General features: G+C 47.6%; 1 protein-coding gene across 1 annotated transcript in view; it reads right to left on the minus strand.

The window, feature by feature from the left end:
* The window catches only part of LOC144499873 (interleukin-13 receptor subunit alpha-2-like), a 72,309-nt gene that overhangs the window by 38,037 nt on the left and 8,772 nt on the right, over window positions 1-25,500 (minus strand). The window contains exons 2-3 of the mRNA XM_078222478.1: window positions 1,252-1,394; window positions 982-1,151 (exon numbers count right to left, since the gene is read on the minus strand). Of these exons, the coding sequence (XP_078078604.1) occupies window positions 982-1,069 (88 nt within the window). The 5' untranslated portion in view covers window positions 1,070-1,151; window positions 1,252-1,394. The remainder of the gene's footprint in view (window positions 1-981; window positions 1,152-1,251; window positions 1,395-25,500) is intronic.

A 25,500-nucleotide genomic window follows, 5' to 3' on the forward strand; every position in this document is an offset into this window, starting at 1 on the left:
CTTTCCAATTAATATTGCTTGATTCCAATAAACTCTGAAGAAAACTCTTACATTTATTTAACAGCTTTCACATCCAAAGGAGCTGCCTTGTATCTTTGCCTTCAAACCCATCTGAAAATTGAACTGAGCCATTTCAAGGTGGGATATGTACTTACCTGGAAAGGAAGGGCATTAAGCAACTTGGAAGTGGGATTAAAAAGATGGAGCTACTATTGATGGAGTGAGCAATGTGCGACAAGGTGGTACAGTGGTTAGCACTGCTGCCTCACAGCGCCAGGGACCTGGGTTCAATTCCGACCTCGGGTCACTGTCTGTGTGGAAATTGCATATTCTCCCCATGTCTGCCTGAGTTTCCTCCGGATGCTCCGATTTCCTCCTGCAGTCCAAAGATGTGCTGGTTAGGTGGATTGTCCATGTTAAACTGCCCCCAGGATCGGATTTTCCAGTCCTCAAGAGCAATTTTCCGGCTACGATTCCCATGACGGGCGGGATGGGAAAATTCCACCCTTATTGTCCTAAAATGTGTAGATTAGGGGTATTGCGGGGTAAATACATGGGGTTACGGTCATAGTGCCGGGGCAGCATGGTGGCACAGTGGTTGGGACAGCATGGTGGCACAGTGGTTAGCACTGCTGCCTCACAGCACCAGGGACCCGGATTCAATTCCGACCTCGGGTGACTGTCTGTGCGGAGTTTGCACATTCTCCCCGTGTCTGCGTGGGTTTCCTCCGGGTGCTCTGGTTTCCTTCCACAGTCCAAAGATGCGCGTGCAGGTTAGGTTGATTGGCAATATTAAATTGACCCTAGTGTCAGCGGATTAGCAGGGTAAATATGTGGGGTTGCACCAATAGGGTTGGGTGGGATTGTGGTCCGTACAGACTCGATGGGCTGAGTGGCCTCCTTCTGCACTGTAGGGATTCTATGATTGTTGGAAGGAAATGGAAAAATAGACTCTGCAGCTGGCGAAAGTTGAATACTTACTCATGTTTACTGGGAGCTCTTGTGTTCCATCACTTGATGCAATTTGTAATGCAAAGGAGATCATAAAGCAAGGTGCCAGTTGGAACATCTTGTTGGAAACTTTAAGCGGAAATACTGCCGACTCTGAAATATGTTCAGATGTCAGATAATAAAAGTCCCTGAAAAAAAAACTGAGTGAAACAATATTTCATTATAAAACTTGAAAAAACTTTATAAATATATTTTGAAATTGAGGATTTCTTCAGGATTATTTTCAGAACTTTAACTCACAGCTAGCCAAGCAGTCAAGCACGGTAAATTTTGATTCAAAAGATGATGGATCTGACAGGGTCAGCTTGGATTGTGTTCTCATGCCTCTGACTCAGAGGTGAGCATGCCAGTCCTTGAACCACAGCTGACCAACGGATCTATCACTTCAGAGAGGAACAGGAAGTTACAGAAATGAATATGGAAACAACAACTGGATTAACTTTACACAATGTTGAACAGAAACTATCACAAGACAGTCTTCTGCCTTGCAAAAGTTAATATCATTTTACTCCTTTTGAACTGGAGACCGTTTCTGGAAACAAAATCAAGGCCGGAATTCTCCCAATTCTAAGTGTTGAAACTGGGTGAAAACTGGAGTAAATCACACTGGTTTTTTTTCAGTGGCAGCTCAGAGAAGAATCTCCCACAATCTGTACACTGCAGAGTGCGCTAGCATGTATATCATTATAAGGCTGTGGGTGGGGCCCATTACCGCTGGATAGGCCGGCAACATAGCACTGAGCGGGCCACTGCGCATGCACCAATATGTCAGCACCGGGATTGGCGCATGCACACTGGCCCCTACCTACCGGCCTCCCGATTGCTGGCCAGCTCAATCGCTGGCAAGCCCCACGACCCCACAACGCCAGTCCTCCGAGCCCCCACACGGCCTGATCGCTGCCCCCCCACCCCCCCAACCATTCCTGGGCCAGACCCTGGGCATTGGCACTTTGCCTTTTGGGCAGTGCCAGGGGGCACAGACTGGCACTGCCAAGGTGCCAATGTCCAGAGGGCACCACCCCCCGTCACCCAACTATCTCCAGTGGGGTCAGGCTGCTAGTTCCCCGAAAGTGGGGAGCTACTGTGAACCCCGCTGGAATGAACCACTCTGTTGGGGCGGGGGAATGCTAGCGGGTCTGGAGACTTCAGTCTTGGGCCTGCTAATCTCATTTAAATGAAATTCAAATGAATATGTAAATGATTTCAACGCCTCCCCACCGATTCCTGGCGTGGAGCCGGCGCCGCCGGAAATCCAGCGCTGGGAGACGCTATCGCGGCTGGAACGCATGAGCGAATTCCACACATTGGCCGACGCAAGAATCTCCCGGCCCGCTCGCTAAAATATTAGCACAGCGGGATGAGAGAATAACAGGCCTTAATAGTGGGAGCATCAAATTCCCATTATCCCTATTTAAGCTGATTCATGGCTTACGAAACAGGACAATCCGGCCCCGGCTGCGGGCTGCGAACTTTCCTGGGTTGGCTTGGAATCTCCAGGAGCTGAAGATCAGCCTTACAGGACAACCCTGGAGGTAAATCATCAGGATGTTCAAAACTATTGTGCGTTTGCCATTTTCTTTGAGCACTTCTCCTTACCAGATAAACAAAATAATGACAAAAGGGGCGGGGGGAATAATGACCGGGATTTTCCGACCGTTTATGCCAGCGGCATTCTCCAGTCCCGCTGGCAGCGCACCCCCATCCGGGGGTTTCCTGCCAGCGTGAGGTGACGTTTATGGTAGTTCCTATTGACAGCAGTGGGATCCACGGGGATTCTCTCCAGTGGGAAAGAATCTCGCCGCCAACAGACAGCGGGCCACCTCTCGTTGGCGGGAAGCACACGGCTAGGAGGTCGAAGAATCTGGCCCAATCAGTTTGGCTAACAATCAAGCATCATCCAAATTGGTAATGAATCTTTTTTCCTTTATCCAATTGGCTTTGGAAGACAGTGCATCACAATGGGCGGCACGGTGGCACAGTGGTTAGCACTGCTGCCTCACAGCTCCAGGGACCCGGGTTCAATTCCCAGCTTGGGTCACTGCTTGTGCAGAGTCTGCACGTTCTCCCCGTGTCTGCGTGGGTTTCCTCCGGGTGCTCCGGTTTCCTTCCACAGTCTAAAGATATGTGGGTTAGGTGGATTGACCGTGCAAAATTTCCCCTTAGTGTTGGGGGGACTAGCTAGGGTAAATGCATGGGGTTATGGGGATAGGGCCTGGGTGGGATTGTGGTCGGTGCAGACTCGATGGGCCAAATGGTCTCTTTCTACACTGTAGGATTCTATGATTCCATGAAATGATAGGGCCCTGGACCAAAAACCCAAATTCCATTTGGAAGCTAGACGAGACCCCACCAATTTATCTCATTTGAAATAAATGTGAAGATAGGTTGCTTCACTCCTGGAGTAACTCCACTGGCGAATTAGGGATCCTTTATAGTAAAACAAACTTTATTTAATAACACAGTTTAAGTATAATTCTAACAAAATGAAACAACGTAACTCTTAACAGTTGAACAATGTTACAAAATGAAAGGAAGCCACTTTAATTTCTAACTTAAACAGCATTCTCTTGCAGACTTTAAATTCCACTTTAAATACAGATGGCAACCATAAATATACTTGCTCTAAGTGATGTAATCAGTCTTGGAGATTTCAGGGAGAGATGTTGAGTTTCAGAGCAGCTTACAGACCTCTGTCTTTAAAACAAACTTCAACCAGAACTGAAAGCTGTGTTTCGCTGCTACGTACCTAGCTCCTCCCATTAACCACATTGTCAAATGACCCTGTCAATCAACCTACTCAGAAATCCCAGGGCAAATCTGCATCTATAAATAAAAATCCATTCGTTCACTCCTAAATAAACACTACTTGGCCAAAATGAGTAATTAATCCTGCTCTCCCAGCATTGGCGCTGTATTCCCTCCAGACATGACGACTGCCTGTAGAAAAAAGCTGAACTTTAAAACATTCCCCTTAAACATTGATATATATATATATATATATATATATATCAATGGCAACTACTCTCATCACACATGGATGGATGTGTTCATCAACTAATGGCTGGAACATGGGACGAGTCATGTAACCAATCCTCTCGGAACACATTTAATCACAATCCTGGCAACCCTCGTCCCAGCAATTACACACATGGGATTTCATAAAAGCATCATAGAATACTTGCAGGTATCATAATTACAGCACTGTCTCTTCGGAGTTGCATCAAATTGTAAGTAATGAAAGGGATTGTCTATAAACACTGCAAGCCAAGGGAGGGCCTGTGATTCCATCAAAGTCAAGCATGTGATACAAAACTTCTCCAACTTTAGTTCTCCCTTAATAATGTACTGTCAGTGCTTGTGAAAGCACATCCCAATCACAGTAGTAATTATTAAAACATCATAACATCGGGGCAGCACCGTGGCACAGTGGCTACCACTGCTGCCTCACAGTGCCAGGGACCAGGGTTCAATTCCAACCTTGGGTCACTGTCTGTGTGGGTTTCTCCCCGTGTCTGCATGGGTTTCCTCCGGGTGCTCTGGTTTCCTCTCACACTCCAAAGATGTGCGGGTTAGGTTGATTGGTCGTGCTAGATTGCCCCTTAATGTCAGGCTGATTAGCAGGGTAAATGCGTGGGGTTATGGGGATTATGCCTGGGTGGGATTGTCGTCAGTGAAGGCTCGATGGGCCGAGAAAAATGGGGCGGCATGGACAAGTTGGGCCAAAGGGACTGTTTCCATGCTGCAAACCTCTATGACTCAATGACTCGATGAAAGGCCTCTTTCTGCAATGTAGGGATTCTATAATTCTGTAACATCAGTGAGAAATTCCAGAAGTGTATTTCTGAAAATTCTCAAACAGTTGTCAGATCCATCAGTCTGTGATCGACAATGCAATGAGAATGTGTTTGTCATGCAGGACAAGGTGATACAGCATTGTCAAACAGAATGGCAGCTGAATATTCCGGGGTATAAGTGTTTTAGGCGAGACAGAGGAGGGGCTAAAAAAGGTGGGGGAGTAGCGATATTAGTTAAGGAGCATATTACCGCGGTGCAGAGGGTAGACAACTTAGAGGGGTCATGTACTGAGTCGCTGTGGGTGGAACTCAGAAACAGGAAGGGTGCAGTCACTATGCTGGGGGTGTACTACAGACCACCCAACAGCCCACGGGAAGTGGAGGAAAGGATATGTCAGGAGATTCTGGATAGGTGCAGAAAACATAGGGTTGTTGTAGTGGGGGACTTTAATTTCCCTGGCACAGACTGGAAAGTGCTTAGAGCTGGGGGACCGGACGGGGAGGAATTTGTAAAATGCGTACTGGAAGGTTCTTTGGAACAGTATGTCGATAGCCCGACTAGAGAGGGGGCTATACTGGACCTAGTTCTGGGAAATGAGCCTGGTCAGGTCGTCAAAGTTTCGGTAGGGGAACATGTGGCAAATAGTGACCACAACTCTGTTAACTTTAGGATAGTAATGGACAAGGATGAGTGCTGTCCTACGGGCAGGGTGCTAAATTGGGGGAAGGCTGACTATAGCCAGATTAGGCAGGAATTGGTGGATGTTGATTGGGAGAGGATGTTCGAGGGTAAGTCCGCGTCTGGCATGTGGGACTCTTTTAAGGAACTATTGATAAGGCTGCAGGATAGGCATGTGCCTGTAAAAAGGAAAGATAGGAAAGGTAGGATTCGAGAGCCGTGGATAACCAGGGAAATTGAGGAGCTGATTAAAACGAAAAGGGAGGCGTACGTTAAGTCCAGGCAACTGAAAACAGATGGAGCTCTGGAGGAATACAGAGAGAGTAGGAAAGATCTCAAACGGGGAGTTAGAAGGGCAAAAAGAGGTCACGAGATGTTCTTGGCAGGCAGGATTAAGGAGAATCCTAAGGCATTCTATTCATACGTTAGGAACAAAAGAGTTGTCAGGGAGAAAATCGGACCTCTCAGGGACAAAGGAGGGGAATTATGCTTAGAACCCAAGGGAATAGGGGAGATCCTAAATGAATACTTTGCATCGGTATTCACGAAGGAGAGGGGCGTGTTAACCGGGAGTGTCTCGGAGGGAGGTGTTGACCCGTTAGAGAAAATCTCCATTACAAGAGAGGAAGTGTTAGGTTTTTTAGGGAACATTAAAACTGACAAAGCCCCAGGGCCTGATGGCATCTATCCTCGACTGCTCAGGGAGACGAGAGGTGAAATTGCTGGGCCTCTGACGGAAATCTTTGTCGCTTCTTTGGACACGGGTGAGGTCCCTGAGGATTGGAGGATAGCGAATGTGGTACCGTTGTTTAAGAAGGGTAGCAGGGATAACCCAGAAAATTATAGGCCGGTGAGGTTGACGTCCGTGGTAGGGAAGTTGTTGGAGAGGATTCTTAGAGACAGGATGTATGTGCATTTAGAACGGAACAATCTCATTAGTGACAGACAGCATGGTTTTGTAAGAGGGAGGTCGTGCCTTACAAATTTGGTGGAGTTTTTTGAGGAAGTTCTGGGACCCTTGCTGTTTGTCATTTTCATAAATGACCTGGATGAGGAAGTGGAGGGATGGGTTGGTAAGTTTGCTGACGACACCAAGGTAGGTGGTGTTGTGGATAGTTTGGAGGGATGTCAGAAGTTGCAGTGAGACATAGATAGAATGCAAGACTGGGCGGAGAAGTGGCAGATGGACTTCAACCCGGATAAGTGTGTGGTGATCCATTTTGGCAGATCCAATGGGATGAAGCAGCAGTATAATATGAAGGGTACCATTCTTAGCAGTGTAGAGGATCAGAAGGACCTTGGGGTCCGGGTCCATAGGACTCTTAAATCGGCCTCGCAGGTGGAGGATGCGGTCAAGAAGGCGTACGGCGTACTGGCCTTCATTAATCGAGGGATTGAGTTTAGGAGTCGGGAGATAATGCTGCAGCTTTATAGGACCCTGGTTAGACCCCACTTGGAGTACTGCGCGCAGTTCTGCTCACCTCATTACAGGAAAGATGTTGAAGCCATTGAAAGGGTGCAGAGGAGATTTACAAGGATGTTGCCTGGATTGGGGGGCATGCCTTATGAGGATAGGTTGAGGGAGCTTGGTCTCTTCTCCCTGGAGAGACGAAGGATGAGAGGTGACCTGATAGAGGTTTACAAGATGTTGAGAGGTCTGGATAGGGTAGACTCTCAGAGGCTATTTCCAAGGGCTGAAATGGTTGCTACGAGAGGACACAGGTTTAAGGTGCTGGGGGGTAGGTACAGAGGAGATGTCAGGGGTAAGTTTTTCACTCAGAGGGTGGTGGGTGAGTGGAATCGGCTGACGTCGGTGGTGGTGGAGGCAAACTCGTTGGGGTCTTTTAAGAGACTTCTGGATGAGTACATGGGATTTAATGGGATTGAGGGCTATAGATAGGCCTAGAGGTGGGGATGTGATCGGCGCAACTTGTGGGCCGAAGGGCCTGTTTGTGCTGTGGCTTTCTATGTTCTATGTTCTATAAGTGACAAAAACGGTTGATGAAGGAAGGGCCGTGGATGTCGTCTATATGGATTTCAGTCAGGCATTTGACAAAGTCCCACATGGCAGGTTGGTTAAGAAGGTTAAGGCTCATGGGATACAAGGAGAAGTGGCTAGATGGGTGGAGAACTGGCTTGGCCATAGGAGACAGAGGGTAGTGGTCGAAGGGTCTTTTTCCGGCTGGAGGTCTGTGACCAGTGGTGTTCCGCAGGGCTCTGTACTGGGACCTCTGCTATTTGTGATATATATAAATGATTTGGAAGAAGGTGTAACTGGTGTAATCAGCAAGTTTGCGGATGACACGAAGATGGCTGGAATTGCGGATAGCGAAGAGCATTGTCGGGCAATACAGCAGGATATAGATAGGCTGGAAAATTGGGCGGAGAGGTGGCAGATGGAGTTTAATCCGGATAAATGCGAAGTGATGCATTTTGGAAGGAATAATGTAGGGAGGAGTTATACAATAAATGGCAGAGTCATCAGGAGTATAGAAACACAGAGGGACCTAGGTGTGCAAGTCCACAAATCCTTGAAGGTGGCAACACAGGTGGAGAAGGTGGTGAAGAAGGCATATGGTATGCTTGCCTTTATAGGACGGGGTATAGAGTATAAAAGCTGGAGTCTGATGATGCAGTTGTATAGAACGCTGGTTAGGCCACATTTGGAGTACTGCGTCCAGTTCTGGTCGCCGCACTACCAGAAGGACGTGGAGGCATTGGAGAGAGTGCAGAGAAGGTTTACCAGGATGTTGCCTGGTATGGAGGGTCTTAGCTATGAGGAGAGATTGGGTAGACTGGGGTTGTTCTCCTTGGAAAGACGGAGAATGAGGGGAGATCTAATAGAGGTATACAAGATTATGAAGGGTATAGATAGGGTAAACAGTGGGAAGCTTTTTCCCAGGTCGGAGGTGACGATCACGAGGGGTCACGGGCTCAAGCTGAGAGGGGCGAAGTATAACTCAGACATCAGAGGGACGTTTTTTACACAGAGGGTGGTGGGGGCCTGGAATGCGCTGCCAAGTAGGGTGGTGGAGGCAGGCACGCTGACATCGTTTAAGACTTACCTGGATAGTCACATGAGCAACCTGGGAATGGAGGGATACAAACGATTGGTCTAGTTGGACCAAGGAGCGGCACAGGCTTGAAGGGCCGAAGGGCCTGTTTCTTGTGCTGTACTGTTCTTTGTTCTTTGTTCTTTGATCGCAGGAAATGAACACAGACAGCAAATGTGGTTGCGGGTTAGAGTTGTGGGAAGGTTGCACTCACAGATGGCTTGACATAAATACTTGAGGTGACTGTTAAATGATCCTGAATGAAAGCAAGTAGGGGATAGCAGGATGCTCACTGCAATTTATCTCTACAGGAGCTGGAAGCAAGAAAAATGTTCCATTAAGAACAAAGGAACCAAGGAGTAATCACTACCAAAAGATTGAGACTTCATCTTGAATCCCATCTTCACTGAGCAGTTTGGATAGATTAACCAGCAGTGACAGAAAGGCGCAACAAGGAACTGACATTCTAGATAAACTGATGATTTTCTGATTGGAGAGAAGTAGGTAGTGGGGTCTCCCAGAGGCAGGTGTTTTATTACTCGCATGGCTGTCTGGTCTCTTAGCCATGACGTGGAGATGCCGGCGTTGGACTGGGGTAAACACAGTAAGAAGTCTAACAACACCAGGTTAAAGTCCAACAGGTTTATTTGGTAGCAAATGCCACTAGCTTTCGGAGCCCTGCTCCTTCGTCAGACGAAGGAGCAGCACGCTCCGAAAGCTAGTGGCATTTGCTCCCAAATAAACCTGTTGGACTTTAACCTGGTGTTGTTGGTCTCTTAGCCACAGTTCCCTAAAAGTAGCAACACAGGTGGCCGAGCTGATTAAGAAGGCACATGGCATTCTTGCCTTCATCGGCCGGGGCATTGAGTACAAGAGTTGGGAAATCATGTTGCAGCCTTGGTTAGGCTGCATTTGGAGTTTTGCGTGCAGTTCCGGTCACCACACTAACAGAAGGATGTGAGCACTTTGGAGAGAATGCAAAGAAGGTTCACCAGGATGTTGCCTGGTCTCCAGGGTGTTGGCTATGAGGAGAGTTTGAATAAACTAGGATTGTTATCACTGGAAAGACAGAGGCTGAGGGGAGACCTGATAGAGGCATTATGAGAGGCTCAGACAGGGTGGAAGTCAGAGGTTTTTTCCCAGGGTGGAAGTGTCAATTACAAGAGGGCACAGGTTCAAGGTGAGAGGGGGAAAGTTTAAGGGAGATGTGTGGGGGAGGCTTTTCACGCAGAGAGTGGTGGGTGCCTGGAACGCGCTGCCAGAGGAGGTGGTGGAAGCAACATTTAAGAGGCATCTGGATGGGTATATGAATAGGGAGGGAATAGAGGGATACGGTCCGAGGGAGGGCAGAAGCTTTCTTTTTAGTTTAATTAGGGCATCATGATCGGCACAGGCTTGGAGGGCCGAAGGGTCTGTTCCTGTGCTGTGCTTTTCCTTGTTTTTTGTTCAGGCATACATATTGAAGATTGGCCACGAGCGCCGATAACTGTTAGGATTGTTGAAGCAGCTACTGGCCCGAGGAAGTATTGACAACTGAGACTCTCTGATCTCATAGGCTGGGATTTTCCAGTCCCATTGGCGACGGATGTCAATGTGTGTGGGAGCAGAAAGCATCAGGAAATCACAAAAGTTGGTTTCACATCATCATAAAACCAGTTTGCAACCGCCTGCTCCGCCAGTCAATGGCGGGCTATGTTTCCCACTGCTGCACATTGGGAGCCTAATTTCAATACTTTGGTATTTCATTGTAAGCCTTGCTCACTGGAATCATCCCCCACCCCTGCAGAATCGTGAGCTCACGTCAGTGTGACTGCGTGACAACACGTTTCGCACTGGTACATGAGTAATGTATACCTGGCGACCAGCACTTTGCTCGAGATTTTGAGCTTGACCGCTGCCACCACCTCCCACGCCAGAGTGGTGAGGTTTCTGGACCTCCTCTCGCCAGAGCGGAGGTGGGGGATATCACAGCGAGCCTCCAAGAGGCATTCCAGGGGCAAGTCACTGAACACTTTTTGGCTTCCATGTCTTCACTGGAGCAGTCCTGAGCTACAGGCATTGTTAACTGTCTGTGTGGCTGCAATTTAGATACAGCACCAGGAGTGAGAAAACAGTGAGGTAAGGGCAGAGTGGGTGACTCAGAGGGTGCCCGCCAATGCGTTTCCTGTGCCTGTTCCGCACTTCACTGAGCTGACACTATCCCTGGGCCTCTTTGAGCCCCACACGCAGGAAAACAACCACATCACTTAAGCTGTATGGAACTGGCATCCTCCCACTGCCTCGCCAACTCTGGACTAATCTGGGAAACCACCGCTCACCACATGCTATTCACAGAATCCTACAGTGCAGAAGGAGGCCATTTGGCCCATCAAATCTGCACCGACCACAATCCCACCCAGGCCCTATCCCCATGACCCCATGCATTTCGCCTAGCTAGTCCCCCTGACACTAAGGGGCAATTCAGCATGGCCAATCCACCTAACCCGCACATCTTTGATGTGTGGGAAGAAACCGGAAGAAACTCACACAGACGCGGGGAGAACGTGCAGACTCCGTACAGAGAGTCACCCAAAGCCGGAATCGAACCTGGGTCCCTGGCGCTGTGAGGCAGCAGTGCTAACCACTGTGCCACCGGGCCACCCCTTTCACTGCCCTTTGAACTGATCTGTGACCTTTAAAATCGCCCAACAGGGTCGGCACCCGTCCTTGGGCAGGGTCGAATGTATCAGCCTTTGGTGCATTCTGTACATGAGATATTGCAATCTCTAGTCAACCAAAGGTGATTCCCGCATGTGCGAACCAACAATGGCTCCACATCAAATACACACACAAAAAAATAGATTCTCTCACAAATAAAAAATAATAAAAGCCTCAAGACATGATGCGCAGTAGAAATCTGATTAAATCAGAGCTTCATTCTGCCACAACAATGTAATAAATTGAACTTTTTAATCTGTTTCCCTTATTGGACTGAGGCGTTTAAGATGCACCTGGAATTTTGCGACTCGAAAGATGAGTTTTGATATCACAGATCAACTCACACAATCAGAAACTTATTCTTGGTGCAATTTCTTCATGGGAAGGAAAAGCGCCGTATTTTAACCTTAGCGTTTTGAAATTAGGATCATAGAATCCCTACAGTGCAGAAGGAGACCATTTGGCCCATCAAGCCTGCACCGACAACAATCCCACCCAGGCCCTATCCCCATATACTTTCCCTGCTAATCAAACTAACACTGAGGGAGAATTTAGCATGGCCAGACCACCTAACCCGCACATTTTTGGACTGTGGGAGGAAGCTGGAGCACCCGCGGGAAAACCCACGCAGACACGGGGAGAACGTGCGAACTCTACACAGACAGTGACCCGAGGCTGGAATCGAACCCAGGTCCCTGGCACTGTGAGGCAGCAGTGGTAACCACTGTGCCACCGTGCTGCCCAAATTAGCCCCGAGTGATTTTCATGGTAATAATGCCAGGTAAAAATGATGCTGTCAAGTTCTTCAATGAAATTCGCAACACTTATGGTTCTGGATTTCGCCGGAGCCTCCGTGAAATAAAGACTAATCTCCAGGATTTTCTGTGTTTGACATATTTGTTCACTGGACAAAATATATTGGGCAAGAATTATAAAAACAAAAGGCTGTTTAATTGGGTGCAGCAGGAGGGGAGGTGTTGAAACCTCCAGGAACATGGCCACCTAGAATTGGCAACTCAAGCAGTGGCACAATGCACGAGCAACACATTTGTAACCAATGAAATTAACTTCCAGGAAATACCTTTGTCCTCGAGGTCAACTCACTTTAAAAGGTTAAACAGTTAAAGAGAATAGTAAAAAGTCTCACAACACCAGATTGAAGTCCAATAGGTTTATTTGGAATCACGAGTTTTCGGAGCGCTGCTCCTTCATCAGATGAGTGGATACACCATAACGTTTAATTCCTTTACTGTTCAAAAATCTATCAATCTTTGCCTTAAAAACATTCAATGAGGTAGCCTGATGAAGGAGCAGCGCTCTGAAAGCGCGTGACTCCAAGTAAACAAAGAACAACAAAGAACAAAGAACAATACAGCACAGGAACAGGCCCTTCGGCCCTCCAAGCCCGCGCCGCTCCCCGGTCCAGGATTGAATCCTGAATCCAGGATCCCCGCCCAATTTTCCAGCCTATCTACATCCTAATATCCTATCCACCGAGCTGTCCCTCACAGCTACCTGTTGGACTTTGACCTGGTGTTGTGAGACTTCTTATTGTGCCCACCCCAGTCCAACGCCGGCATCTCCACATCATAGTTACAGAGAATGGTTAGCATTAAACATTGCTCTGTTCCTTCCAATTTATTGTCTAACTTGTTCTTGTCTCAGCCATGGAGCTATCATCATCGGGAGTACTTTCTTCGAGAGGTTATTGAGTTTCCTCAGCAGTGGGAAACAATTGTCAAATTCAATCCCATTCACCCATCACCTTTACACTCACTGACCTCTGCTGACTGCCAGTCTCAATTTTAAATTTTCATCTCTCCTGGGTCTTATTCACCCCCCTATCTCTCTACCCTCCAACCCTTCACAGCAAGAGGTGGCATGGTGGCACCGTGGTTAGCACTGCTGCCTCACAGTGCCTGGGACCCGGGTTCAATTCCCAGCTTGGGTGACTGTCTGTATGGAGTTTGCACATTGTCCCTGTGTCTGCGTGGGTTTCCATCGGATGCTCCGGTTTCCTTCCACAAGTCCAAAGATGTGCAGGCTAGATTGATTGGCCATGCTAAATTGCCCCTTAGTGTCCCAAGATGTGCAAGTTAGGGGGATTAACGGGGTAAATACATGGGGTAACGGGGATAGGGGCTGGGTGGGATTGTTGTCGGTGCAGGCTTGATGGGCCAAATGGCCTCCTTCTGCACTGTAGGAATTCTAGGAACCTGTGACCTCTTACCCAATTCTGAATTTTATCTTAGCACCTTAGACAGACCTTCATGCCTAACCTGAAGCTCTGGAATTCCTGATTTCTATCTTTCATCTAATAAAATAGCTCCTAATGTGGCTTGGTGTCCAATTCCGATTGATAATACAGCTGTGAAGTATTTTGGGATGATTTATCATGTTCAAAGTGCTGTGGAAACACAAGTTATTGTCAAAAGTTGGAATTATATAAATGACTTGGATGAAAACATAAATGGGTAGGTTAGTAAGTTTTCAGATGACACTAAGATAGGTGGAGTTGTGCAGAGTGTAGAAGGTTTTCAAAGGATGCAGTGGGATCAGTTGCACATATGGGCAGAGAAATGGCAGATGGAGTTTGATCCAGGCAAGTATGAGGTGCTGTACTTTGGGAGATCAAATTAAGGGTAAGTATACAGTTAATGGGAGGACCCAACAGCATTGATGTACAGAGGGACCTTGGGGTTCTCGTCCATAGCTCCCTGAAAATGATCACACAAGTAGATAGGGTGGTAAAGAAGGAGTATGGCATGCTTGCCTTTATTGGTCGGGGCATTGAGTACAAGAGCCAGCTTTATAAAACTTTGGTTACGCCGCACTTAGAATATTGCGTTCAATTCCGGTCGCCACACTACAGGAAGCATGTGGAGGCTTTGGAGAGGGTGCAGAAGAGGTTTACCAGGATGCGGCCTGGATTAGAAGGTATGAGCAAAAAGGAGAGGCTGGACAAACTAGGGTTGTTTTCATCTGGAGCGGCGGAGGCTGAGGGGAGACCTGATAGAAGTCTATAAAATTATGCGATAGAGTTTACAGTCAGAATCTTTTTCCCAGAGGTGAAATGTCTAATACTAGGGGGCGTGCACTGAAGGTGAGATGGGGAAAGTTCAAAGGAGATGTGAGGGGCAAGTCTTTTACACAGAGAGTGCTGGGTGTCTGGAATGCGCTGCCAGGGATGGTGGTGGAGGCAGATACTCTATGGGTGTTTAAGGGGCTTTTAGATAAGCACATGAGTATGCAAGGAATGGACAAAGAGCAGGCAGAAGGGATTAGTTTAATTTGGCATCGTGGGCCGAAGAGCCTGTTCCTGTGCTTCACTTTTTTATGTTCTGTGTTCTACATCCTGTTAATGGATGATGGTTTAAAGCTTTTGTACCGCAATCCCAGTTTGTTATTACAAAGTTGACCTGTCTCTGAAGTGGAACGTGAACTTTCTGACTCAGAGTTGTGAGTGAAACTCACTGAGTCATAGATATCACCTCAGAAGGAGGTTCTTTCTGTGAAGGAGTCAGGGTGTCTGAAGGGTAACTATAGAGTTCAGGTTTGATTACTTACTGACAAACTGCTGTGACCCAAGAGGTAATGTTATCTCCTGCAGTTTTCAAACTGTGAGACACAATATAGTTACGGAAAGGTGTAGGATATAGTGAAACTGAGCACAAAACACAGAACTAATATCTGCTGTTTGTCATTTTTATTAATGACCTGGATGAGGGCATGGAAGGATGGATTAGTAAATTTGCGGATGACACTAAAGTCGGTGGAGTTGTAGACAGTGCGGAGGGAAGTGGCAGGTTACAGAGGGACATAGGTAAGCTGCAGAGCTGGGCTGAGAGTTGGCAAATGGGGTTTAATGCGGAAAAGTATGAGGTGGTTCACTTTGGAAGGAGTAACAGGAATACAGAGTACTGGGCTAATGGTAAGATACTTGGTAGTGTGGATGAACAGAGGGATCTGGGTGTCCATGTGCATAGATCCCTGAAAGTTGGCACCCAGGTTGATAGGGTTGTTAAGAAGGCGTACGGTGTGTTAGCTTTTATTGGTAGAGGTATTGAATTTCGGAGCCAGGAAGTCATGCTGCAACTGTACAAAACTCTGGTGCGGCCATACTTGGAGTATTGCGTACAGTTCTGGTCGCCGCATTATAGGAAAGATGTGGAAGCGTTGGAAAGGGTGCAGAGGAGATTTACCAGGATGTTGCCTGGTATGGTGGGAAAATCATATGAGGAAAGGCTGAGGGACTTGAGGTTGTTTTCGTTAGAGAGAAGAAGGTTAAGAGGTGACGTAATAGAGGCATACAAGCTGATCAGAGGATTAGATAGGGTGGATAGTGAGAGCCTTTTTTCTCGGATGGTGATGGCTAGCACGAGGAGACATAGCTTTAAATTGAGGGGTGAGAGATATAGGACAGATGTTAGAGGTAGGTTCTTTACTCAGAGAGTAGTGAGGGCGTGGAATGCCCTGCCTGCAGCAATAGTGGACTCATCAACATTAAGAGCATTCAAATGGTTGTTGGATAAACATATGGATGATATTGGAATAGTGTAGATTAGAGGGGCTTTAGATTGGTTCCACTGGTCGGCACAACATTGAGGGCTGAAGGGCCTGTACTGCGCTGTAATGTTCTATGTTCTATGTACCTCCTAAAGATCTGATATAACACCAAATACTACTCACTATGCTATGGATTTATTGTACACAGTTTAAACCAGGGTAACTACGTGAATCATGAACACTAAAGTCGCAAGTAAGTTATAATTAGTTGCAGCCTTGAGAATATTAATCATCCTCATTGCATTCTAATGAAAAACCCCAGACTTGTTCCCCTAATGTGTGAGATGGGTGGCGTGAATCTGAGTCAGACAGAGGAAGGTACTCCCACGTACTGAAGCCCTCATTGAGTTAAGAGTTCAAATTCGAAGGACAGTTGACATTAATTCTTTGAGGAAAGAACAATGGTGAAGGCACTTTATATTTGTCAATAACAACTTGAAGATGGACTAGCGCTTTTAGTGCAGTGGAATATCCCGAGACATTGGCCAGAACTCTACCACATCACCAGCCACCGAATCATAAGAACATAAGAAATAGGAGCAGGAGTAGGCCATCTAGCCCCTCGGGGATGCCTCGCCGTTCAACAAGATCATGGCTGATCAGAGGCGAATCAGTTCCACTTACCCGCCTGCTCCCCATATCTCTTAATTCCCTTATCGATCAGAAATCTATCTACCCGTGATTTAAACATATTCAACGAGGAAGCCTCCACCACTTCAATGGGCAGAGAATTCCAGAGATTCACTACCCTCTGAGAGAAGAAGTTCCCCCTCAACTCTGTTCTGAACCGGCCCCCACTTATTTTGAGGCTGTGCCCTCTAGTTCTGGTTTCCCTTCTAAGTAGAAAGAATCTCTCTACCTCAGCCCCTTCATTATCTTATATGTCTCGATAAGATCACCCTCAGCCTTCTAAACTCCAACAAGTACAGACCCAATCTGTTCAATCTCTCCTCATAAGCTACACCCCTCATCTCCGGTCTCAACCTGGTGAACCTTCTCTGCACTCCCTCCAAGGCCAATATATCCTTTCACAAATAAGGGGACCAAAACTGCACACAGTACTCCAGTTGCGGCCTCACCAGTGCCTTGTATAGTTGCAGCAAGACCTCCCTGCTTTTATATTCTATCCCCCTCGCGATAAAGGCCAACATTCCATTCACCTTCTTGATCACCTGCTGCACCTGCAGACTGAGTTTTTGCGATTCGTGCACGAGGACCCCCAGGTCCCTCTGCACAGTAGCATGATGTAATTTTTCTCCATTTAAATAATATTCCAATTTACTATTATTTCTTCCAAAGTGGATAACCTCACATTTGCCAACGTTATATTCCATCTGCCAGATCCTCGCCCACTCGCTCAGCCTATCCAAATCTCTCTGCAGACTTTCCGCATCCTCCACACAATTCGCTTTCCCACTCATCTTCGTATCATCAGCAAACTTTGATACCCTACACTCGGTCCCCTCCTCCAGATCATCTATGTAAATGGTAAACAGTTGAGGCCCCAGTACCGATCCCTGCGGCACGCCACTGGTCACCAACTGCCAACCAGAAAAGCACCCATTTATTCCAACTCTCTGTTTCCTGTTGGATAGCCAATCCCCAATCCATGCCAACACCTTACCCCCAACTCCGTGTACCCCAATCTTCTGCAGCAACCTTTTGTGAGGCACCTTATCGAATGCCTTCTGGAAATCTAAAAACACCACATCCACCGGTTCCCCTCTGTCAGCCGCACTAGTCACATCTTCATAAAAATCCAGTAAATTTGTCAAACATGACTTTCCCTTCATGAATCCATGCTGCGTCTGCTTGATCGAACCATTCTTATCCAGGTGCTCTGCTATTTCCTCTTTAACGATGGACTCCAGCATCTTCTCAACTACGGACGTTAAACTAACCGGCCTGTAGTTACTCGCCTTTTGTCTACTTCCTTTTTTAAACAGCAGTGTAACAGTAGCTGTTTTCCAATCAGCCGGCACTACCCCAGAGTCCAGCGAATTTTGATAAATAACTACTAACGAATCGGAGCGGGCGAGGGTCCGACAATGGAAATCTCCGCTGACCTCAGGTGGGAATTTGCGGTCTCGCCCGAGCGGGGCCATAAAATCCCACCCATTACGTCAGAGGAGTATTGTCAAACATAATTTGACTTTGAGTCACGGAAGGAGATATTAGGTCAAAAAATAGATAAGATACAGATAAAAATATTAGCGTCACAAGTAGGCTTACATTAACACTGCAATGAAGTTACTGTGAAAATCCCCTAGTCACCACACTCTGGCCTGTTCGGGTACACTGAGGGAGAATTTAGTCAATGCGCCTAACCACCACGTCTTTCAGACTGTGAGGGGGGGAAACCGGAACACCCGGAGGAAACCCACGCAGACACGGGGAGAACGTGCAGATCCGCACAGACAGTCACCCAAGCTGGGAATTGAATCCGGGTGCTGTGAGGCAGCAGTGTTAACCACTGTGCCACTGTAGGTTGTCTAAAAGGAGGGAAGAGATGGAGAGACACAATCAGGCAGAGAAATGTTGAGAGCTGATTCCAGTGCACAGGATCTCAGCAGCTGCCAGCGGTTTTGTGATTAAATTGGGGTGTACAAGAGATCGGAATTTGAAGAATGCTGATATCTCGGATAGTTGTCCAGCTGGAGGAGGTTATGGAGGGGGTGAGGCCTTGAAAGAATATATAAATAGGATGAGAATGCGATATTGTTTAACTAGGAACCAATGTGAACACAACGGTGATTGGTGATGAGACTTGATGCGAGTTAAGACGCAGATAGCAATATTTGTGCTACACAGTTACCAGGCAATGCTCATCTCAAACGAGCAAGAATCTAACCATCTGACTTTCAATGGCATTACCATTGCTGAATCCCCCACTAGCAACGTCCTGAGGGATGCATTGAGCAAAAGGTGAACTGGACCAGCCAGCTAAATATGGTAGCTACAAGAGCAGGTCAGAGGCTGGAGATTTTGTAGAGAGTTATTCATCTCGAGGCTCCCTTTCCACCATCCACAAAGCACAAGTCAGAAGTGCGATCGAATGCTCTCCACTTGCATGGAAGAGTGCAGCTCGAACAATATTAGCCAAAGCATAGAATATAATGATGGGCAGCACGGTGGCACAGTGGTTAGCACCGCTACCTCACAGCGCCAGAGACCCAGGTTCGATTCCCAGCTTGGGTCACTGTCTGTGTGGAGTTTGCACATTCTCCTCGTGTCTGCGTGGGTTTCCTCCGGGTGCTCTGATTTCCTCCCACAGTCCAAAGATGTGTGGGTTAGTTTGATTAGCCATGCTAAATTGTCCGGTAGTGTCAGGGGGACTAGCAGGGTAAATATGTGGGGTTATTGTGATAGGGCATGGGTGGGATCGTTGTTGATGCAGGCTCAATGGGCCGAATGGCCTCCTCCTGCACTGTAGGTATTCTATGATTCTATGAAGAACAGGGTTATCGTGGTGCTGTAAAAACAATGGGCGGCACGGTAGCACAGTGGTTAGCACTGTTGCTTCACAGCTCCAGGGTCCCAGGTTCGATTCCCGGCTCGGGTCACTGTCTGTGTGGAGTTTGCACATTCTCCTCGTGTCTGCGTGGGTTTCCTCCGGGTGCTCCGGTTTCCTCCCACAGTCCAAAGATGTGCGGGTTAGGTTGATTGGCCAGGTTAAAAAATGCCCCTTAGAGTCCTGGGATGCGTAGATTAGCAGGATTAGCGGGTAAATATGTGGGGGTAGGGCCTGGGTGGGATTGTGGTCAGTGCAGACTCGATGGGCCGAATGGCCTCCTTCTGCACTGTAGGGTTTCTATGATTTCTATGATTTCTGTGCAGTTCTGGTTACCACACAATAGGAAGGATGTGATTGCAGTCAAGAGGGTGCACAGGAGGTTCGCCAGGATGTTGCCTGAGCGTTTCAGCTATGAAGTGAGACTGGGTTTTTTTCCTTCGAGCAGAGAAGGCGGAGGTGAACCTGACCGAGTGGCACACAATTATGAAGGATATTGACCAGAGAGAGAGGAAGGAATTTTTCCCCTTAGTAGCGGCAGGAGGTTTAGAGGGGATTTGAGGAAAATTGTTTTCACCCAAAGGGTGGGGGAATCTGGAACTCACTGCCTGAAAGGGTATTGGGGGGGTGACAACTGCCACAACAGTCTCCCATCCATTGACTCTGTCTACACTTCCCACTGCCTCGGCAAAGCAGCCAGCATAATTAAGGACCCCGCGCACCCCGGACATTCTCTCTTCCACCTTCTCCCGTCGACTCAAGAACAGCTTCTTCCCTGCTGCTGTCAGACTTTCGAATGGACCTACCTCGCATTAAGTTGATCTTTCTCTACACCCTAGCTATGACTGTAACACTACAATCTGCACTCTCTCGTTTCCTTCTCGATGAACGGTATGTTTTGTCTGTATAAGAACAAAGAACAAAGAACAATACAGCACAGGAACAGGCCCTTCGGCCCTCCAAGCCCGCGCCGCTCCCCGGTCCAGGATTGAATCCTGAATCCAGGATCCCCGCCCAATTTTCCAGCCTATCTACATCCTAATATCCTATCCACCAAGCTGTCCCTCACAGCTACGATGCTTTGTTCATCACAACCTATTAACTCACCCCCACCCCCCCATTCCAGACCATGTGATCTCCAGGGAGAGGCAAAAACCCAGAGTGAAAACCCCAGGGCCAATATGGGGAAAAAAAATCTGGGAAATTCCTCTCCGACCCCTGAGGCGATCGAAACGAGTCCAGGAGATCACAATGGCCCTGATCAGAAAATGCTTCCCAACCCTATTCATTTCCACTTCTGCTTTACGAACACCATCTGAATTCCCTGCCCCCGAGACAGGTTCCCAACTATCCGCAGTCTCGCTCTGTACTGGCACCAGCAAGATGATCATAGAATGAAGCCTTGAAACGAGAAACAAAGAACAATTAGCCCGCGCCACTCCCTGGTCCAAACTAGACCACTCTTTTGTATCCCTCCATTCCCACTCCGTTCATATAGCTGTCTAGATAAGTCTTAAACGTTCCCAGTGTGTCCGCCTCCACCACCTTGCCCGGCAACACATTCCAGGTCCCCACGACCCTCTGTGTAAAATATGTCCTTCTGATATCTGTGTTAAACCTCCCCCCCTTCACCTTGAACCTATGACCCCTCGTGAACGTCACCACCGACCCGGGGAAAAGCTTCCCACCGTTCACCCTATCTATGCCTTTCATAATTTTATACACCTCTATTAAGTCTCCCCTCATCCTCCGTCTTTCCAAGGAGAACAACGCCAGTTTCCCCAATCTCTCCTCATAACCAAGCCTCTCCATACCAGGCAACATCCTGGTAAACCTCCTCTGTACTCTCTCCAAAGCCTCCACGACCTTCTGGTAGTGTGGCGACCAGAACTGGACGCAGTATTCCAAATGCGGCTGAACCAACGTTCTATACATCTGCAACATCAGACCCCAACTGTTATACTCTATGCCCCTTCCTATAAAGGCAAGCATGCCATATGCCTTCTTCACCACCTTCTTCACCTGTGACGTCACCTTCAAAGATCTGTGGACTTGCACACCCAGGTCCCTCTGCGTCTCTACACCCTTTATGGTTCTTCCATTTATCGTCTGGCTCCTCCCTACATTATTCCCACCAAAATGCATCACTTCGCATTTATCAGGATTGAACTCCATCTGCCATTTCCTTGCCCAAATTTCCAGCCTATCTATATCCTTCTGTAGCCTCTGACAATGTTCCTCACTATCTGCAAGTCCTGCCAGTTTTGTGTCGTCCACAAACTTACTGATCACCCCAGTTACTCCTTCTTCCAGATCATTTATATAAATCACAAACAGCAGAGGTCCCAATACAGAACCCTGTGGTACACCACTAGTCACAGGCCTCCAGCCGGAAAAAGACCCTTCCACTACCACCCTCTGTCTTCTATGACCAAGCCAGTTCTCCACCCATCTAGCCACCTCCCCCCTTGCACGTATAGCGTGCAAGGAACAATATTTTCACTGTATGTTAATACATGTGACAATAATAAATCAAATCAAAAGTGCATCTGGATTGGTACTTGAAATGCCACAGGATACAAGGCTACGGATCAAATGCTGGAAAATAGGATGAAAGTAGATGGGTTCTTGATTGCCGGCTGGCACAACCATGATGGGCCAAAGGGCCACTGTTTGTGCTGTAAAACTAAATGACTCAAGAAGCACAACACCATTGAGGACAAAAGCAGCTTGTTGGCACCTCATCCACCACTTTTTGGAGTTGAAACAGTCAACTGGAGAAGTAACAAAACCACAGATGAAGGTCTCAAAAGATAAACTGAGGTTTGGACAGAGTTGTGCAATGTTCAAAATGTAGGAATAGGTGGCCGTGGTGATGATATGGACATACGGTTAGAAGCAATAGATGGACAAGAACAAGGAGGGGCCCAAGAAGGACACAAGAGGGCGGCACGGTAGCACAATGGTTAGCACTGCTGCTTCACAGCTCCAGGGAACTGGGTTCGATTCCCGGCTTGGGTCACTGTCTGTGTGGAGTTTGCACATTCTCCTCGTGTCTGCGTGGGTTTCCTCCGGGTGCTCCGGTTTCCTCCCACAGTCCAAAGATGTGTGGGTTAGGTTGATTGGCCATGCTAAAATTGCCCCTTAGTGTCCTGAGATGCGTAGGTTAGAGGGGTTAGTGGGTAAGTGTGTAGGGATATGCTGGTAGGGCCTGGGTGGGATTGTGGTCGGTGCAGACTCGATGGGCCAGTTGGCCTCTTTCTGTACTGTAGGGTTTCTATGATTCTATGATTCTATGAAGAGGCAACAGTGCAGGAAAACAAAAGGGGATACACTCAATGCGATTAGAGAGGTAAGAATGAGACCAGGTGAGCGCAGTCCCACCTATCAGGAAAGGAATAGAATAGTGTTGTCAACCATATGCAAAGGCTACAGACAGCACAAAAACAATGAGGAAGACAAACTTACCATGTTTTACAGTCGATTGTGCCTTCTGTGAAAGGTTTTTCAGTACTGTGGAGGCTGGACACTTGATTAGACGGATTGAATATGGAGTTCCAGGAAAGATCAGATTGGATTTGAGACACAACAAAAGGGTCAGGCAGCGGATGGGATGGTAATTTACAAGGACGGAGCGGTCAAGGGTCACTGTTTTTGAGGAGGGCAGGTTCGAAGGGGATGGTGACAGCGCCTGAGGAACCAGAACCATTCACAATATCAGCTGACACAGGGGCCAAGAAGCCACTTGGATCGTCTGAGGTTTAGTGGGACTAAGTTATAGGGAGTAGGAAGTGGGTCTCATGAGGACTGTTGAATCATAGAATCCCTGCATGCAAAAGGAGGCCATTTGGCCCATCGAGTCTGCACTGACCACAATCCCACCCAGGTCCTATCCCCATAACCGCACATATTTACCCTGCTAGAACCTCCTGACAATCGGGTCAATTTAGCATGGCCAATCAACCTAACCCGCACATCTGTGGACTGTGGGAGGAAACCGGAGCACCCGGAGGAAACCCAGGCTGACATGGGAAGAACGTGCAAACTCCACACAGTCAGTGACCCGAGCAGGGAACCGAACCCGGGTCCCTGGCGCTGTGAGGCAGCAGTGCTAACCACTGTGCCATCATGGTTAGATATAAGTAGAGATTAAGGAAGTTTGAGAGGGTTAGTATCAACTCAGTTGATATTAATCAATGCTGGTGGCAAAGTGGTATTTTCACTCGATTAGTAATTCAGAGGCCAAAGTAGTGTTCTGGCGACCTGGGTTCGAATCCCACCATGGCAGAAACTTGAATTCAATAAAAAACTGGAATTAAAGGTCCAAAGGTGACCAGGAAACCATTGTTAAAACACCCAGGGTTCACGAGTGACCTTTAGAGGAAGGAAATCTGCCGTCCTTACCTGGTCTGCCCTACATGTGGCTCCAGAGCCGCAGCAATGTGGTTGACTCGGAAATAACCACTCAGTTCAAGGAAAATTACGGATGGGCTTTAAATGCTGACCTGACCTTACAAGTGGTGTCCACATCTTATGAATAAATTTTTAAAAATCAAGGAGTATCTTTAGTTGCCGGAACTCGACCATCTCGTCTGCCACGGAATCGGAACAGGCGAGGATCCGACAACAGAGATCTCTATTGGTCGCGGGCGGAAATATCCGGCCTCGCCCGAGCAAGGCCGTAAAATCCTGCCCAGTGATTTCCTGCCTCTGAGTCAGCAGCTCCAGGTTAGAGTCCCACCCCAGGACTTAATGACATCCATAACTCAACCAACGGGTTGAGTGAGTATCAATCTACAAAACCAGGTGGTGAAAACCGAAGAGAGTCCTGGTCAGCCATGCTTAATGCTGGCGCCCTCAAGCTATTAGCCTCTGGTGATAGGCTAATGATCTGATCTGAAGCAGAGAGTCGGAATAAATGGGTGCTTTTCTGGTTGGCAGATGGTAACGAGTGGCGTGCCGTAGGGATCGGTACTGGGGCCTCAACTATTTACCATTTATGTAGACGATCTGGAGGAGGGGACTGAGTGTAGGGTAACAAAGTTTGCAGACGACACAAAGATAAGTGGAAAAGTGAATCGTGTGGAGGGCGTAGAAGGTCTGCAGAGAGATTTGGACAGGCTGAGTGAGTGGGTGAGGATCTGGCAGATGGAGTATAATGTTGACAAATGCGAGGTTATTCACTTTGGAGGAAATAATAGCAAATTGGATTATAATCTAAATGGAAAAAAATTACAACATGCTCCTGTGCAAAGGGACCTGGGGGTCCTTGTGCATGAGATGCAAAAACCCAGTCTGCAGGTGCAACAGGTGATCAAGAAGGCAAATGGGATGTTGGCCTATATCGCAAGGGGGATAGAATATAAAAGCAGAGATGTCTTGCTGCATCTGTACAGGGCATTGGTGAGGCCGCAGCTGGAATACTGTGTGCAGTATTGGTCCCCTTATTTGCGGAAGGATATATTGGCCTTGGAGGGAGTGCAGAGAAGGTTCACCAGGTTGATACCAGAGATGAGGAGTGTTGATTATGAGGAGAGACTGAGCAGATTGGGTTTGTACTCGTTGGAATTTAGAAGGCTGAGGGGGGATCTTATAGAGACCTATAAGATAATGAAGGGGCTGGATAGAGTAGAGGTGGAGAGATTCTTTCCACTTAGAAAGGAAGCTAGAACTAGAGGGCACAGCCTCAAAATAAAGGGGGGTCTGTTTAGGACAGAGTTGAGGAGGAACTTCTTCTCTCAGAGGGTGGTGAATCTCTGGAATTCTCTGCCCACTGAAATGGTGGAGGCTACCTCGTTGAATATGTTTAAATCATGGATAGATGGATTCCTGATCGGTAAGGGAATTAGGGGTTATAGGGATCAGGCGGGTAAGTGGAACTGATCCACTTCAGATCAGCCATGATCTTATTGAATGGCGGGTCAGGCTTGAGGGGCTAGATGGCCTACTCCTGCTCCTATTTCTTATGTTCTTATGTTCTTATGATCCAAGAAGAGATGCAATTGTGCCTTGTGCACCACTCGATGTGGGGAGAAAAACAAACAATGCAAAGGGAAATTACGTTTAAAAAATGAAACGTTGTTTCACCCTGTGTCCTCACAGTGCAGAAAGAGGTCATTCGGCCCATGCAGTCTGTACCGACCACAATCCCACCCAGGCCCATTCCTGTAACCCCACATATTTACCCTG

This window comes from Mustelus asterias, chromosome 10 (genome assembly GCF_964213995.1).
Source record: "Mustelus asterias chromosome 10, sMusAst1.hap1.1, whole genome shotgun sequence".
Lineage (NCBI taxonomy): Eukaryota > Metazoa > Chordata > Chondrichthyes > Carcharhiniformes > Triakidae > Mustelus > Mustelus asterias.